At 63.5% G+C, this 16605-nt stretch overlaps 7 protein-coding genes across 7 annotated transcripts in view; 3 read left to right on the top strand and 4 right to left on the bottom strand.

Annotated features, from left to right (window-relative positions):
- AMSG_12163 (uncharacterized protein) overlaps nt 1–3724 on the bottom strand; it is a gene marked incomplete at its 5' end in the record, with an annotated part of 6250 nt that extends 2526 nt beyond the window's left edge. The window contains 3 exons of the mRNA XM_013900049.1: nt 104–237; nt 261–3289; nt 3454–3724. Of these exons, the coding sequence (XP_013755503.1) occupies nt 104–237; nt 261–3289; nt 3454–3724 (3434 nt within the window). The remainder of the gene's footprint in view (nt 1–103; nt 238–260; nt 3290–3453) is intronic.
- A 188-nt stretch (nt 3725–3912) lies between these two features.
- Nucleotides 3913–4563, bottom strand: AMSG_08404 (uncharacterized protein). Its single transcript, XM_013900013.1, has one exon. The coding sequence runs from the start codon at nt 4544–4546 to the stop codon at nt 3998–4000; it is 549 nt and encodes a 182-aa protein (XP_013755467.1). The 5' UTR covers nt 4547–4563; the 3' UTR covers nt 3913–3997.
- Nucleotides 4564–4972: 409 nt separating this feature from the next.
- Nucleotides 4973–5895, top strand: AMSG_08405 (3,2-trans-enoyl-CoA isomerase). The gene has a single exon (XM_013900014.1). The coding sequence runs from the start codon at nt 5002–5004 to the stop codon at nt 5866–5868; it is 867 nt and encodes a 288-aa protein (XP_013755468.1). The 5' UTR covers nt 4973–5001; the 3' UTR covers nt 5869–5895.
- Nucleotides 5896–6945: 1050 nt separating this feature from the next.
- AMSG_08406 (uncharacterized protein) lies at nt 6946–9684 on the top strand (the record flags this gene model as incomplete). The annotated part of the gene is made up of 2 exons (XM_013900015.1): nt 6946–7027; nt 7088–9684. The coding sequence occupies 2 exons, from the start codon at nt 6946–6948 to the stop codon at nt 9628–9630; spliced, it is 2625 nt and encodes an 874-aa protein (XP_013755469.1). The 3' UTR covers nt 9631–9684.
- A 43-nt stretch (nt 9685–9727) lies between these two features.
- AMSG_08407 (phosphoglycolate phosphatase) lies at nt 9728–10557 on the bottom strand (the record flags this gene model as incomplete). Its single annotated transcript, XM_013900016.1, has 2 exons — nt 9728–9732; nt 9783–10557. 2 exons carry the CDS (start codon nt 10555–10557, stop codon nt 9728–9730), a joined length of 780 nt encoding a protein of 259 aa, XP_013755470.1.
- A 971-nt stretch (nt 10558–11528) lies between these two features.
- On the top strand, nt 11529–14453 carry AMSG_08408 (uncharacterized protein; the record flags this gene model as incomplete). Its single annotated transcript, XM_013900017.1, has 2 exons — nt 11529–11538; nt 11605–14453. The coding sequence occupies 2 exons, from the start codon at nt 11529–11531 to the stop codon at nt 14415–14417; spliced, it is 2823 nt and encodes a 940-aa protein (XP_013755471.1). The 3' UTR covers nt 14418–14453.
- Nucleotides 14454–15142: 689 nt separating this feature from the next.
- The window catches only part of AMSG_08410 (ubiquitin/40S ribosomal protein S27a fusion protein), a 2131-nt gene continuing 668 nt past the window's right edge, over nt 15143–16605 (bottom strand). Inside the window, exon 2 of the mRNA XM_013900018.1 lies at nt 15143–16358. Coding sequence (XP_013755472.1) covers nt 15180–16358 — 1179 coding nt within the window. The 3' untranslated portion in view covers nt 15143–15179. The remainder of the gene's footprint in view (nt 16359–16605) is intronic.

A 16605-nucleotide genomic window follows, 5' to 3' on the forward strand; every position in this document is an offset into this window, starting at 1 on the left:
GGTACTAACTCGCCCCCTCACCCCCCCTCCAACACCCCCCCCAAACACCCCCCCTCCCGCACGCGGCAAATCGGACCATACCGTTTACACTCGCACTCACAACGCATCCACCAGAAAGCCGCCCTTCTTGTGGAGGGCAGAGGTGATGTTGGAGGAGAGGATCTGGGACAAGAGCTTGCGCCACATGGTGGCCTGACCGCGGAGGGTGAGCTGGCCCGAGGCGATGGCGGCCTCGAGCTCGGCGAGCGCGTCGGGGTTACGCCGTTGAGCTGAAGAAAGACCGAGCGGAGCGGATCCATGTCGTCCATCTTCTCGCCAAGGGTGCAGTAGACAAGGTGGATGGCGTCGACAACCTTGCGGATGTGGGTCTCGTCCTCGACAAGCGTAGCGCTGTGAAGCATGGCGGGGAGGAGTTCCGAGGCGAGGAACTGGCAGAACTCGCCGTCTGCAGAGAACATGGGCACCATGCGCTCACAGAGCAGGAAGCCGATAATCATCGAGGCCGGCAGCGGCCACTTGAGGAGGTTGAGGGCGGCGCTGGCAAACTCGGACGCGAGGTTCGAGGCCAGGAACTGAGCCTCGAGTGGCGCGTCCACCTCGGTCGATCCGACGGTTGCTAGGCGGAACGAGAGGCCGCGGAGGAAGGAGGCAAAGGCAAGCGTTGCCTTGCGCAGCTCGTTCTCCATCTGAATCTCGGCCTTGGCGTCCTCGGCCGACTCGCGGCCCGAGTCCGACGCAAGCGCCACCCACGCCGTGTCGAGCCGCGACTGCACAAACTCGATGAACGGCTTGATGACCGGGAAGAGAATGTCGGGCTTGAGCTCGTCGGGCGCCTTACGCCGCAGCGTGGCCATCACGTCCGAGATGAGGGTGCAGAGGACGGCGACCGGGATGTTGTCAATGTTGGAAAAGACGGTCGAGAGCAGGGCCTCGCCCACGCCGGGCACCTCGAAGAACGACGACGACCGCATGAGGCATGCCAACAGCGACAGCGCCTCCTGGTGGGTGTTGACGAGCCACCACTTCATGATGACCAGCTGCTCCTTGGGCGACTCGAGGAGCGAGAGCGAGCCCAGCTTGGACTCGTTCGAGTCGTCAGCGTGCGCGTCCTCCAGGATCGTCAGCAGTTCGCCGTATGCCTCGGGCAGCTGGCCGGCGACGTTGGGCGTGTAGAACTCGTTGAGCGCCGAAATGACCGAGAAGAGCGGGCCGAGAATGACCTGGTGATACGGCGCGAGCGCCGAGACTTGCCAGTTGGTGGAGAGCATGGCCACTGCCTTCATGACCGCAAGCAGAAAGTGGATCCGCTCACGGATGGTGAGCGCCGCCGAGGTGCCAAACGGCGCCACGCCGGAGCCGTACGCTTCGGAGAGCGAGCCGTCAAGCCCGAGCGCACTAGCTAGCGCAGCACCCGAGCCCATGACCTCGCCCAGCTCGTCCGACGACCACTCGGTGAGAATCGGGTCCAGAATCGAGTTGATGACCCGGGTCTGCAGCTCGCCGTCGGCAGACTTGGAGAGGATAAACAGGACCGCGCGATAGAGGCCGATGAGCTCGGCCCGCCGGAGCAGGCCGGCCTCGCGCATACGCGACGTCACCTCCCACAGCGAGCTGAGGTGGTGCAGGAGCGGCTTGCCCGCGTCGATGGCAAGCGCAACAAGCGCGTGAACCGCGCGGTCGCGGAGCTGGGTCGTCGTTCCGGACAGCTCGTCGAGCGAGACTGACTCCTCGGCCGGGAGCCGGAAGGTGAGGAACTGCAGGCAGTGCTCAAAGACCGCCGAGACCGACGAAGTGTGGATCGAGAGATACGGCGCAAAGGCCTCGAGCAGGGCCAGGTGGCGGCCGGCTATGTGCGGCGACGTCGACGAAAAGGCAAGGACGCCAAGGAGCAAGCCTTCGAGGGTGTCGACCACGGAGTTACGGGCCTGGGCCTCGGACGCCGAATCGGCGTGATACGACCGGACCTGCGACTCGGACATGACGGCGAGGAGGCGAGCCTCGGTCTCGGCGCCGCCGGTAGCGGCGACCAGCGGCCGGAGGTAGTGCTGCGAGATCGCGGAGAGGACCGAGCCAAGCATGAGGCCTGCGCCGTTGAGCGCAATCCACGCCGGGTGATCGTTAGAGCAGTTGGCGCCGTCGTTGTGGCCCGACTCGGGCAGGACGCCCTCAAAGACGTACTGGATAAACTGGGCAGTGTAGTCGATAGCGAGCGGGCCGTCGAGCCGGGTGATGGCACGCATCAACGCCTGCCCGCGCCGGCGGATCCGGCGCACCTCCTTCTTCACCTCGTCCTCCGAGTCAAAGTCGAGGGTGGCGATGGTGGCGTTTGGCGCCTCACCCAGCAGCGGGTTCGACAGCGTCAGCAGGTTGGTGGCTAGCTCGAGTAGGGCGGTGAGGAGCGAGCTCATGGCCTCGGGCTCGAGGAGCGGCTCGCGGAGGAATGAGATCCAGAGCGGCATGAGCGCGGCCTGGACCCTGAGCGACGGGTGGGTGAGCGCCACCTCGACACAGTTCTGGATGTAGAGGCCAAACGACGAAGGCATGGCATTGAGCTCGGCCTTGGTCGACGAGCCGAGGCGCCGCGCGGCCCGGAGCGCAAACAGGCCGAGCGAGACAAGGACGTCGACAAACTGGACCTGGAAGTCGTGCTCGGCCGAGATGGTTGCCTCGGAGATGGCCTCGTTCGACGCCACTAGCGCAGCAAACAGCTCGCGGAGGCCGTCAAAGAGGCGCAGGACGCCACCCTCACCGGTCACGTGGTTGCGCAGCAGCAGCGCCTGCAGCGCACGCAGCACGTCCGTCCGGAACGGCGACGAGAGGCCCGAGACAAGGAAGGCTACCACCTGCTCGCCGATCTCGCTGCTCAGAGGCTCAACCGAGTAGTACTGGAACATGACCCGGAAGAGGTCCAGGGCAGCGACGACACAGGCGGCTGCAGCTTGGTCGCCAGCGCTGGCGCCGCCGAGCTGGGCCTCGAGCACCGAGACAGCAAACTGGTACAGATCCGGAACCTGGAGGCCGAACGAGTTGTTCAACTGCTTAGCCCGCGAGGTAGTGATCCGATCAAGGTTGGCATTGAGGCCCGAGAGCAGACCGATGGTCTCGCCAAGGGCACCAAAGGCTAGGACGGCCCGCTCCATGGCCTCGGCCTCGCCCGACTCGGTAGCGAGCGAGTAGATGAACTGGGTCAGACCCTCCCAGTTGTGCGGCCACTCGTACACCGCAATGTCCGCCGCAACACTCACCGCCTTGCGCTTCAGTGCAGGCGTCGTCGCTTCCAGAAGCTCGCCTGTGTTGGGGAGGGAGGGGGGGTGAGGGGGGGGGGGGGGGACGGGACAGGAAAAGGTCGCACATCCAGGGGTTTGATCAAACGGGTTGATCACGGCGGCAGACACACAGTGGCGGACACACAGTGGCGGGGAGGAAGGGGGGGAAGGCAGGGAGAGAGCATACCGGAGATGAGGGCAATGGACATGTCCTTGAGCTGTGACTGCTGTTGCTGGTCGATGGAAGCCCATGAGTAGGAGATTGTGGCGTTGAGGAGGGTGAGGCCAAAGAGACGGACGGGCTCGGCCGTATGGCTCAGCAGCAGAGGTGCCATACCCGCGGCACCAGGTGTGTCCTGGAAGCTGACAATGAACGCGTTAGCGCGCTCACGGGCCTCACGAGGAGTCTCGGGCGCAGACGCCGCAAGCACGGCCTCCACAACGCTGTCGGCGTCCATTCGTCTGCGGTGGTAGAGAGCAGTGTCAGAGGTTGACTTGAAAGAGGGGGGGGGGGGGGCGCTGTGGAGGAAGCGGTGGTGGCTTCGATGCGAGTGGCGGCCGCTGCTGGCCGGCGAGGGAGGAAGGGATGACGATGGTCAGATCGGGATCGGTTTGATGGCGGGGGGGGGGGGGGGGGTTGAGATGTGGGGGATTGGCGTGCGGGCGATCGGAGGGATCGGGACGGGCGAGCGAGCGTGGGCAGGGTGGGAGGGGTGGACGGGGTGGATGGGTTAGATCAGGTGGTGGGTGTGGAGATCGCCAAGATCAAGGTCAACAATGACGTCCTTGCCGGCCGACTGGGAAGCAAGTTGGGAGAACTCTTGGCGGAGGAGGTTGGCCAACTCGTGGCCGGTCCGCCAGTGGCGCCAGAGAGCGGCGTCGACGTCGTAGTTGAACCGCATGGGCCCAGAGATGGGTGAGGAGAGCCAGATCTGTTGGTTGGGCGTCTGCTTGTTAAGGACAAAGACGGCATCACCGTCTTCAAAGGCCACGTTCAGCACGCCTTGCGAGAGCGCTGAGTCGACATCAGCCAGCCCGAGCTCATCGCACACAGTCTCGATGGCTTCTTGAACCATCTCCAGTGTCTCGTCGGCCACTGCGTGGTACGTGTTCATGTCCATGTACTCTTCTCCCTCGCCAGGCGGCGTGGCCGCCATGCTCCTGGCGACCAGTGCGTTGCGCGTCAGCCAGCTTGTCCGCGCTGCCCCTCCTGCGTCCACACCCAGCCATCCAGTCACACACCGCCTTGTTGCCGAGCTCAGCACATGCAGCCGCAGCATCCTGTCACTCGGTCACTTGGAGAGGAGTCTGTGCCATACTGCCTCTGCCTCTGCTCCTCCTTGTTGGTGGACTTGTCCATGGTCACCAGCTGCCGCCGGGAGACTGTGGGTTGGGCGAGAAGCTTGCTCGGACGGGATGATGACATGGGCAGGATGATAACATGGGCAGGATGGTTGCTCGGGGAGGATGGTTGCTCGGGGAGGATGGTTGCTTGGGGAGGATGGTTGCTCGGGGAGGATGATGACATGGGCGAGGAGATTGCACGGGCCGAGCTATCCTCGCGGGTGAGACCACTGCATCCGTGTGATCGATGGTAGCGGGTAGCGGGCAGCGGGCAGCAGTGGTGGCCACTCGCGTCCGCTTTGGTGGGCTTCAGCGGAACAGTTTGTGGGCCGACGGTGCAGTGAGAGGCATACCTCACTCTCACGCTCTATCTGGCGACTAAAGACCAAGTATGCTGACGGGACGAGTTGCGGGACAGGCTATTCTGGGCCGTTATGGGGCTGCTGCAGTTGCGGGAGCTACGGGACGGACGCTGGTGACGACGGTGGTGGAGGGCGGGCAGGCTCGGGTGGCCTTGGACGGACCGCCGGCCAATGCGCTGTCGCTGGAGATGCTGAACGCGATCAACGAGGCTATGAAGAGCGCGATGGCGGACGATGAGGTCAAGGGCATCGTGCTCACCGCAGCCAAGCCGGGAATCTTCTGCGCAGGCCTGGACATCACTGCCATGTACGGCGCCGATCAGGAGTCGGCTACCGTGTTCTGGCGGGCGGTGCAGGACGCGTGGCTCAACATGTACACCTGCCCCAAGCCCGTTGTCTCTGCCATCAACGGTCACGCACCAGCTGGCGGCTGCCTCCTTGCCATCTGCACCGACCATCGGGTCATGGGCAACGACGGTGGCTTTGCCATCGGCCTCAACGAGACCCAGCTTGGCATCGTCGCCCCGCCGTGGTTTGCCCGGCCCTACGCCGACCTCATGGGCCAGCGCAATGCCGAGCGCCACCTCTGCCTCGGCTCGATGCTCTCCGCCGACGACGCCCTTGCCATCGGCCTCGTCGACGACCTTGTCCCGACCGCCGACGTTGTCGAGACCGCCCACGCCACCCTGGCTCAGTACATTGCTATCCCGGCGCAGGCTCGCGCGATGACCAAGGCCATGATGCGCGAGGCCACCGTCCGCGCCACCCTCGGCACCCAGGAGGGCCGCGAGGCCGATCTCGGCCGCTTCCTTGCCCTTGTCCTCTCGGATCCGGTCCAGGCCTCGCTAGGCAAGTACCTCAAGGCCCTCTCCAAGCGCAAGTCCAAGTCCAAGTGATGGTTGTGGGTAAACACACGTGTGTGTGGGGGGGGGGGGGGGCTCTGGGTCTTTAACGCGCCTCACATTCAGACGCGCTGATCACAAAATGACAGTGTGCTTTAGTTGCAGTCGTGTTGAGTATATCCACGCGAGAAAGCCAGCCAGGTTGTGAAGGATATGTCGGAGCAAGGGGGATGTGCATGCTGCTTATTTGTGTATGTGTGTGTGTGTGCGTGTGTGTGCGTGTACCAGAGTGCGTAGAGGAAGAATGGAGTGCAGATGCTTGTGCGTGGGCAAGACTGGGGAAAAAAGTTGCCGACTATCTGCGAGGTGTCTGCCTCGAGATCTCGTTCTACGTGTAGCAGCCGCATCGTTTACCTCTCCCCTACTTCTTTGTACAGTGCTTTGTAGTGCAAGACATACGGTCTGGTGGCTTTCGCACTAGAATCGCCGCTATCAACGATCCACGGCCATCAGCCTCTCTGCATCCCAAAAAATCTCTTGCCAGCTCTCTCCCCTTCCCCTCACCCACGACCACCACTTGCACCCACTCCACCCAAGCCCACCATCACGTCTTCCTTTGATTCCATCCTCCCTTCCTCCTCCTCCCTCCCGATCTCATGCCACTGCTACTCTAGCCTCACTCCAGTGGGCACCCAGTGTGCAGCTCCCACGACCTTTTCCAGCCGCTGCTGTCGACCGACTCCCGCCCAATTCGGCCGCCAGCAGCTAGCCGAGCCGGAAGCTTCGCGCAACAGCACTCGTCGCCGAACCATGTCGCACAGCCAGGGGCGGAAGCAAGCGAACCGAGGTGGGCGACGTGGAGGCGGACGAAGCAATGGACGAAAAAAGGGTATGGGTGGAAGCTCGGGCTCAGGGACCTGCTATGGTCTCTGTGTCGGCAACGTGTCTGCCTCGGTCGCGGTGTCGGTGGCAGCGGCGGTGCGTGGCCCTGGGGCTGCGGCAGCCGGCTCCGTCTGTCCACCGTCCCCGGCACGAGCCAATGGCAAGGCAATGCCAGGCGGAAGCAGTCGGAGTGGTGGTGGAGGCGGCGGAGGGATAGTACTGGCTGGGTGCTGTGCTGACGCTGCACCGATGGTGCTGGAGAAGCTGGCCGAGGCCATGACTGGCGAGGAGGGTGGTCAGGCGATGGCGGGCATTGTCCAGGGCATGGCCGGTCTCCTGGGACTGGCTCGGGGAAAGGCCTGGTCTTTGAGCTGTGCTCGGGTGGTGGCAGCGGTGCTGACCAAGCTGCCGAGTGCTGCGTCAGCATCTGATGCTGTGGCTTTGCTGAGGATTGTGTCGGCGGCTGTGGCCGACCGCGCCCGCGATGTGGTTCCGCTCCTTCCGCAGTCTATACTTCCGACGGCACTGCCGTTTCTTCTCTCGCTTGGCAGTGCTGACGACGAAGACGTGGCGCGGTTTGCGCTGCGGGCGGTCGGCGACCTGCTGGCGAGGACGGCGGCGGTGGTGGAACCAGGCATTCGCGTCAGGGTCTGCGGCGGGCTGGCCGCCGTGATCAAGGCGCTGGAGACGCCGCGGGTACTGGCAGGGGCATATCGGGCGCTGGCGGTGGTGGCGGCCGAGACTCGCGAGGCCGCGAGCATGCCCGAGCTTTGCGAGGTCCTGATCGGCGTCACCCGCGACGGCGTCTTCCACGGCCCGCCGCGGGTCCGAATCAATGCACTTGGGCTGCTAGTTTCGCTGGGCAAGGCACTGCCAGTGCCGCTTGCGCAGCGATGGGACGTCTTTCTCCCAAGCGGAAGCGGCTCCAGCCTGCTGAGTTTGGCGGTGGAGGATGACGATGGGAGCGGGGTCCCGGGCAAGGCCATGGACGCGCTCCTGGCGTTGCTGGAGGGCTCGAAGAAGACGCTGGCGGCCGGAACTCGGTCGACGACCGGCTCGCGGTCCTACACCTCGTTTGCGCACACAATCGGCGACATTCTGTGGCACACGCATGCCGGCTTGCTGCGGCTCATCTCGCAGACACCGCAGCTGGCGGCACCGGTAGTCGACACTGGGCTCAAGGCGCTCTGCATCCTGCTCATCAACTGCAACTATACCCGGCTGGCGTCGGACGGCGGCATTGTAGTAGAGCTGGCGTCAGCAGCGCTGCAGCTCGCGCTGCGGCCTCAGACTCAGGCTGGCGTGGCGCCTTCGACACAGCAGCTCGCGCTCTCGTGCGTGGCAGCAAGCCTGCGGACGGCATCACCGCTTGACGACGTGGCGGTGTGGCTGACTCTGGGTGCGGCTGCCGAGGCGCCGCTGCACACGCTGGTGGCCGCCGCTGTGGCGGCACCAGAGCGCGATCCGGCGGCCAAGGTCTTTGACGTCCTCCGCTGGATGGCGCGCGGCTACCCGGTCGTGGCCTACGCGGCGTACTTGCCGCTGCTTGAGCCGATGGCCGGCGACAAGCTCCTGGAGGTACCGGTCGCGACCCGGACCGCGGTTGCCCACTTTGTGGCCGAGCTCGGCTCGGGCTGCGGGAGCATTTTGGCTGGGCGAAGCGGGACAACAGCGGGTGAGGTCTTTGCCACGCTAGAGCGGATGGTGCTCAGGGTAGGGATGGCCGATCCGGTCGACGCGGTGCGCGCACACAGCATTTCTGCGCTGGCGGGCATGCTTCCGGTTCTGGGTGCGAGCGAGGATGAGGCGCTGGCGCCGTTGGTGGAGGCTGCGGTGTTTGAGCTCGCGGCCGACCTTGTTGCGGGCTCCAAGGCTGTTGTGGCGCGGGGCGAGGCTGCGCGACTGGTGGGGCTTGCGGTCGACACCCCGTTTGCAGTGGCGAACGGCTTGCAGGTTCTCGGCGACGCGTTGGAGCGACTGGTGGCGGCGGTGGGGAGCAGCGGCGGGGTGCGTGAGCCACTGGCATCAGCGCTGGTCAAGGCAGCGGCATCGGCAGGCTCTGTGGCTATGCGGAGCGAAGCCGGCGAGGGAGGGAGCGACGGGGCCGACCGGTGCGCCGACGCGTTGTTGGCGCTTCTGGGAGTGCGCGGAAAGCACACGGCGGCGACGGCGCGGTCGCTGGGCGCAGTGGTGTGCGCGCTGGTTCGAAGCGGGCAGCGTGACGTGTGTGCTCGAGCTGCGGGAGCGCTTGTGGATGTGGTCCGTGGTGAGCGGGCGGCGCCGGACAAGGCGGTGTGGTCTGCGTGTGACGGGCTTGCGCTTGCGCTTGGCGCATGGTGTGGCGAGGTTGGCGCCGGAAGCGACGGCAGTGAGTGGGTGGGCGCTGCGCTGCGGGCACTGGCAACTGCAGGCGGCGAGGCTGCCAACTTTCGGACTCGAGTGGCGGCGCTGGGAGCACTGAGTGCGCCCCGGAGCCGGTCGTGGTACGGGACGGCAGAGGAGCTTGCGGGAGTGGTGGTGCAGATTGGCGGAGCGCTGCCGGGCGTGCTGACGGTGACCGACGAGCGGCAGTACAGGTACCGCGATGAGGTGGAGGGCGGGGCGGAGGCTGCGGTGGTGTATGTTCTTGCTGGAGCTGAGGCAAGTGATCTGGCTGCGGTGGCGAGCGCGGTGGCGGAGCGGCCGCAGCTTCGGACTGCGCTCGATGCGCTCTTTACGGAGCTCCCTGTCCAGCCGCGGGTCTCGCCGCTCCGTGGTGGCGGCGAGTACGGGTCTTTCTCTGCCTCGTCTGCGGATCCCGAGGAAGAGTACGTGGCGACATCGCCAGGCTCTGTGGCGTCATCGTCTGCGTTTGCGCCTGTTCTCGGAGCGCGTGCGCTCTCGCTATACGCGGCAGCGCTCGAGACCTGGCACCGTATGTGGGGCTCAGGATGAGGCAGCAGCAGCTGCGGCGGCGAGAGCATCGGCGAGGACAGCGATGGACGAGGCGGTGTAGTCGGGCATGTGATCTGCGCCCGAGGCAACCGCCGCGTCATACTCGTCGGGCGAGACGACGCCGGTAAAGACCAGCAGAGTGCGGATGCCACCGGTAGAGCCGAAGAGGATGTCGGTGTCGAGGCGGTCGCCAACCATGAGCACCGAGGAGCGGTCGACGGGCTCGGAGGAGGATGCGGCGAGGCGATCGAGGACACCATGGAGGAGGAAGGGCGCCGGCTTGCCGACGATGGTGGCCTTGCGCGAGGCACATGCCTCGACAGCAGCGACGGCCATGCCTGCACCCGGCAGAAAGTTGCCCTGGGTGGGGAACGAGGTGTCCGGGTTTGTGGCAATGAACAGGTTGTCCGGGCGGGCAAGGAGGTACTGCTGGGCGATGGCGGCCTTTGTGTACGAGAACCCAGTGTCTGCACCGACGACTACGGCAGATACCGAAGGATCCGGCTTGTAGACCTCGAGCTCGGCGAGAGTCATGGGCGGCTGGTCGGGCCCGCCGATGGCTGGGATGCCAGCCTCTTCCAGCTCCTCGAGAATGCCGACCTCGCCAACGACGTAGACAGCACCATCAAAGTCGATGGACTGCAGATATGCGGCGGCAGCATACGAGGCCGAGAGGATCTGGTCCTTGCGCACGTGCGGCATGCCCTTGGCAGCAAACTTGTCCATGTACATGGCCCGCGATCGGGTCGAGTTGTTGGTGACAAAGTAGACGGCGACGCCTGCGGCCTCGAGGGCGGCGACGGTGGCAAGGGCGCCCGGAATGACCTTGGTTCCGCGCCAGATGACTCCGTCACAGTCGAAGACCACGGCCTTGATTCCGGTTAGCAGCTCAGCCGTGGCTGTGGGGGAGTCGTCGAGGTGGGTCATAGGGGAGGTTGGTGTGTGTGGGGGGAGAGGGGTGTAATTGATGGGTTTGTTGATGAGTTTATCGTGTGTGGGTGTAATTGATGGGTTTGTTGATGAGTTTATCGTGTGTGGGTGTAATTGATGGGTTTGTTGATGAGTTTATCGTGTGTGGGTGTAATTGATGGGTTTGTTGATGAGTTTATCGTGTGTGGGTGTAATTGATGGGTTTGTTGATGAGTTTATCGTGTGTGGGTGTAATTGATGGGTTTGTTGATGAGTTTATCGTGTGTGGGTGTAATTGATGGGTTTGTTGATGAGTTTATCGTGTGTGGGTGTAATTGATGGGTTTGTTGATGAGTTTATCGTGTGTGGGTGTAATTGATGGGTTTGTTGATGAGTTTATCGTGTGTGGGTGTAATTGATGGGTTTGTTGATGAGTTTATCGTGTGTGGGTGTAATTGATGGGTTTGTTGATGAGTTTATCGTGTGTGGGTGTAATTGATGGGTTTGTTGATGAGTTTATCGTGTGTGGGTGTAATTGATGCGTTTGTTGATGAGTTTATCGTGTGTGGGTGTAATTGATGGGTTTGTTGATGAGTTTTCTCCGCCCTTCGCCTTATAGCTAGTTTTTGTTGATGAGTTTATCGTGTGTGGGTGTAATTGATGGGTTTGTTGATGAGTTTATCGTGTGTGGGTGTAATTGATGGGTTTGTTGATGAGTTTATCGTGTGTGGGTGTAATTGATGGGTTTGTTGATGAGTTTATCGTGTGTGGGTGTAATTGATGGGTTTGTTGATGAGTTTATCGTGTGTGGATGTAATTGATGGGTTTGTTGAGACAGTTATCGTTCGCGGTGGTTCCGTCCGCCCGAATGGCGCCTTGTCATGCCGCTGCCCACCCACACCCGCACCGTCCCCCCTCCCCCCCCCCCCCCCCAACGACCCCACACCGCACGCGAGCATACCACAGTGCGAGCCGGGATACAGCAGAGAATGGTCCATGGTATGGCGTGGCTGGTGATGGCTATCATAGCCTCTCTCGTCTCCCTCGCCCTGCCCCCTCAGGCAGCCGTCGCCGGCCTCGCCTCACCGCACTTGTTCGTCTACGAACCGACGGGATCCTTTCCCGTGGCTGCCTCCGACGGACCGCAGACATACGCCATCACCGCAGGCGACTCGCTCATCATCTCGTCGTCTGTCTTTGGCATCGATTGCTCGCCCATCGTCTCGCCAAATACCACTCATTGCTCATCAATCGCTCTCAACGATGGTACCTGTCGCCTCATCCTCGCCGCCTCGCTGCCCGTCCTCGCCTCGGAGCAAGACTTTGCGTCGGCCACAGAACCATCGCTCTCGACTAATTGGCTCTTCTCCACAGCTGGTTACGCTGAGCTCAATGCTACCTTCTTTCGCTGCGTCAATGGCGAGATCGAGGTCTCGTCGTCCGAGGATCATCCCTCGTACGCCGCCGTCAACCGGCTCCATGTCCTGCCCAAGCCTTCGGCCTCGGTTGTGGCCAGCCCACTTGTTGTCACAGTCTCGGGGTCGGTCGCGTTGCAGGCGACCGGCCTCTCAGGCGGTTCACCGCCGTACACTCTTCGCTGGCTGCTCGGCGCCTGGTCGGGCCCGGGCGATCCCGCGCCGGGCGCTAACCCGCGGACGCTGGCGCTGCGCAGCAGTGTCGGCGGCCCTGTCTCCGACGCCACCGCGCTTCTTGTCGAGGCAGACTTGGACGGATCGGCCGCCAAGGCGTACAGCGTCTCGCTGGTTGTCCGCAACGCCGAGGGCGGCGTGGCGACCGGCATCAACTCGGCGCAACAAGTCCTGGTAGTCCCGCGCGCCAACGTATCCTTTGCCATCTACGCCCCCGCAGCGATCTCTGCCGGCGTCAATGCGTCGGTTGTCGTATTCAAGACACCCGGCGGCGGAACCGGACCCGACTACGCGCTCCTGGTCGAACTGATTGACCTGAGTAGCGGCGCCGCTACATTCTCGGCGGCGCAGACAGTGTCGACTCCCGACGCACTGCCGAACCACGCGTTCTCGACGTCGTTTGCCATCCCACTCGCTACCGCTGGGGCGTTTGATATCCGCGTCACAACCACGGACTCGGCTAACGTCACCGTGGTTGCCACTGAGGTCGGCAACGCCACGCTGGTGGTCCGGCCGCCACCGGCGCTGCTTCCGCTTGCCATTGTGGCGCGGAACATCACAGTCTCAGGCAATGCGAGTGCTGCACTCTGCAGCATCGATACCACAAGCGGCGTTCCGCCGTACAACATTGGCTACGCACTGACGCGGGTCTCGGATGGTGCAGTGCTGGCGTCAGCAACCACGGCCGCAAGCCAGATTACCATTCCATCGCTGACTATGTTGGCGAGCTGGCTGGCGCCGGCCGACACCGCGACGCTCGTCGCGCTGCGGTGCTTTGGATCAGACGACTCGGGTGTTGACACGCCAGATGCCACGCATACGTTCTGGATCATGCCGGTGCCGACCATCACGACGCTGACGATTGCGCCGAGAGCAGCCACCCACACTTCGAGCTTGTCGGTGGAGTTTGCGCTCACTGGCGGTGTGCCGCCCTACCGATTGACTGTGGACGCAGATGGAGTCATGCTGCCGGTCTCGGTCACCCTCATTGCTGCTGCTGGTCCGGTGGCGGCTAATGCTGCCGTCGAGCTGTCGCTCCTGACTCTTCCGACAAACGTGACGATCTGCATTGTTGCGATTGACGCATCCGGCGTGGCTGGTGCGGCATGCACGCCGGGGGCCTGGGTTGAAATCTCGCCTCGTGCGTTGTCGAGCGTAACAGCGACACCCGTGGCGCTCACTGAGAGCTCCACGCTGGCTCTGAGCCACACAACCTCGCTTGGCACGCTCCCGTACGCGGGCGTGGCAACGTTTTATCTGGCACGCGAGGCGGTCTGGTCATCAGTAGCGACGGTTGTCTCGTCGGGACCGGATTCGGCAGTAGTGATGGAAGCAGGCCACGTTGGGCGGGTGTATGCCTACGCTGATGTGATCGACAGCGTCGGGGTGGGCTCGCTGGCTGCCGGCATTGCCGGAGTGGCAGTCGACGTTGCGGCGCGACCGAGCGTCGACAGCGCCGCCCTCCGCTTTGCGCCCGAGTTCCTGGATGTCAACGCAAGCCTCAGTGTGGCGCTGGCCGGTGGCGCGGTGAGCGGCGGCACCGGATCTTGCGCGACGATTGCGCTGACACTCGTCGACGCCGGCGAGACGACGCAGGTTCTGGCGCTGCTCGGCAGCGTCGTGAGTTGCGACAGCGCAGCGGCTGTGCTTGAAGGCGTGATACTGCCTCCCGAGCTGCATCCGGCGAGCGTGCGGGTGGCGGCAGTGGCAACGGATTCAACGGGCGTGACGAGCACGGCAGCGGCGACCAGCGCCGGAGTCTTGGTCCTCCTCCCGGCCCCGAATAGCGCTGCGTCGGTCTCATCGTCGCAGACGGTCTTCGGAGTTGACTACGATCTTTTCTTCTTTCTTGTCGGCTTGGCAGTTGCCGGCACCTGCTGCTGCTGCGCGGGCGTGGTGGCGTTTGTGGCGTGGCGGCGGTACGTCCGCAGGCGCGACGAGTACAGGAGGTACCTGCTGTCGCGAAAGGCCGAGGAAGAGATGGCCATGGCGCAAACAGCAGCAACTGCAGCAGAGCTCTCATCGTCGCTCGAGTCGACGGTCACCATCGGCTTTGAGTCGTCACATCTCGACTCGGGCTCGGGCACCGCCGATCTGGACGAGTTGTTCAGACAGACAAGCGGAGCGCTCCAGGTTGCACGCTCGCGTGCGCTCCTCTCTACCGAGCATGTGTCCTCCGACCTCTCATCGACAGACGCATCGCCACTCTCCGACTCTGGTCACCGGTAGCACACACGATACATGAACGAGCACAATGGCAGGCGATGGGTTTGCGGCCAAGGCGCCGAGCTGTCGGATCGGCGGCGGCGGAGCCACACGACTCTGAAGATTTGGACGACGAGAGCATGTTTGCGGTGCGGAGCATTGTTCGGCAAGCGGCGGGAGCGGCATGTAGCGTCGCGAGCGGCGCGAGCGGGGGGCTGTGGAGCTGGCGTGTGCTGCAGGGACCTGCTGCTGCGCATGGCGGGCGGAGGGGTGGCGGGCAGGTGCGGGCGGTGTCAGGCGGGGTGGGCGCATGCAGTGCGGATTTGGAGAGTGGGGGGAAAAAGGAGGTCAAATACCAGGTCGATGACAAGGGTGAGGAGGCGATGGATGGGGACGGCGAGCAGCAGCCGATGGGGTTCATCCAGAAGGCCAAGGTGTGGGGCGCCAACGCGCTGCTCGGCGCGTTTACGCACATCCCCGGCCGATTTGACTCGGCCTTTGCAGGGCTCACCATTACGGAGCTGGGCGATGGCGTGGTGACGTGTACGCTTGAGGTCGACAAGGGGCTACAGAACTCGTATGGAACGCTACACGGCGGGGCGATCTGCACGCTGGTGGACATTGTGGGCACGCTGGCGCTGCTCGCTAAGGATCCGACACGCGGCGGTGTGTCTGTCGCGCTCAACACCTCGTTTGCATCGGCGGCCAAGGTCGGGAGCAAGGTGGTCCTCAAGGGCAAGGTGTACAAGTACGGGCGGCGGCTAGGCTTTACGCAGGTCGACATCCTCAACGCCGAGACTGGCGCGGTTGTGGCGACGGGCCACCACACCAAGGCGATGTGAGAAAAAACCCAAACAGAAGCGGGAGAGCGGAGCTAGTCGAGGAACGAGCGCAGGCGGTCGATCTCGTCCTGCATGGCAGCGTCGTCCATGTCGTCGATCGGGGTGGTCCCGACCACACCGCCGACAAGGTCGGGGTCGCAAACGACTCGGGTTGAGCGGCCGTGAGAAAGGCGGTGAGCTCGGCAGTGGTGGTGGCCTTGGTGAGCGCAACCGAGACCAGGGTGCGGTCGGGCAGGTAGACGTCAATCTTGAGGAGGTCAGACGAGGACGAAAACGGCTCGTTGCCTGCGGCAAGTTCGGCGGCGGCGATGGAGTCGACGTCGTCCATGGTGAGCTCGACGGCGACGGCGTTGATGGCGCATGTAGTGGCACCGGGCAAAATCATGCAGTTGGGGTCGGCGACCGACGGCGGTGCGGACGACGAGGCGGCGGACGATGACGTGGCGTCGGACGACGGCGGCGGCGCAGAGGCAGTGGTCGTCGTGGTTGTTGCCGGCGCGTCGGGCGCGGCGGTCGAGCGCATGTACCGCTCGAGCGCAGCGGTGATGGCGTCAGGGACTTGAGGCGAGGAATGCGAGCCAAAGATCGGAGCCATGCCGGTGGTGCCGAGCCTGCCGGACGAGATGTGCATCATGCCGCCGCGGAGGCGGAGGACGAGATGCAAGGTCGACTCCTTGCAGATGGCGTACGACATGAGGGTCCGGTCGTCCTCGACCTGCTTGCCGGCAAAGATGAGGCGCTGTTGGTCCGGCGGGATGCCCTCCTTGTCATGGAGCATATCCTTGATGTCAGAGATGGGGTAGAACGAGTTGACAGAGAGGGTGATGGTCTTGCCGGTGAGGGTCTTGACAAAGACATTGCCCGAGAACGGGTAGAGGACGCGGATGGTGTTGCCGTGGAACAGGCCGTGGCTCCCCAGCAGCGTCTCCTGGCTCTCGTCGTTGCGGTAGGCCGATCCCACAGCCTGCTTTAGCACCAGCTTGCCGCTGGAATCGAGCTCGTACGACATGGCGCCAGTCCAGTCCTGTGAGGTAAAGTCCTTGGCGTTGTTGCGTGCCACGCCGCGCGGGGTGAAGATGTGGATCTTCTCCACGTTGACGCCTGCGTTCTCTGCGAGTGTGCGCTGTGTTGCATGGATAGTAACCACGGGGGTCCATGCAGGTCATTGCCATGGTTGATGATGATGATGATTGCCATCGTACATGATGATTGACATCGTACATAATGATTGGCATTGTTGATGATCGTTGCCATTGATGCCAATCATTGCCATTGTTGACCACCATTTCAATCGTTTCCATTTGATTCCATTCATTCCATTCGATGAGTTCTTCCATTCCATTCCTCGCCCGGCCAACCTCCCCCCCCAC

Source organism: Thecamonas trahens (assembly GCF_000142905.1).
Source record: "Thecamonas trahens ATCC 50062 unplaced genomic scaffold supercont1.40, whole genome shotgun sequence".
NCBI classification, from domain to species: domain Eukaryota; order Apusomonadida; family Apusomonadidae; genus Thecamonas; species Thecamonas trahens.

What these genes read in the sequence shown, in the direction of transcription:
- AMSG_08405 (XM_013900014.1), top strand. Translation starts at nt 5,002, where the DNA reads ATGCTGACGGGACGAGTTGCGGGACAGGCTATTCTGGGCCGTTATGGG.
- AMSG_08404 (XM_013900013.1), bottom strand. Translation starts at nt 4,546, where the DNA reads ATGCTGCGGCTGCATGTGCTGAGCTCGGCAACAAGGCGGTGTGTGACT.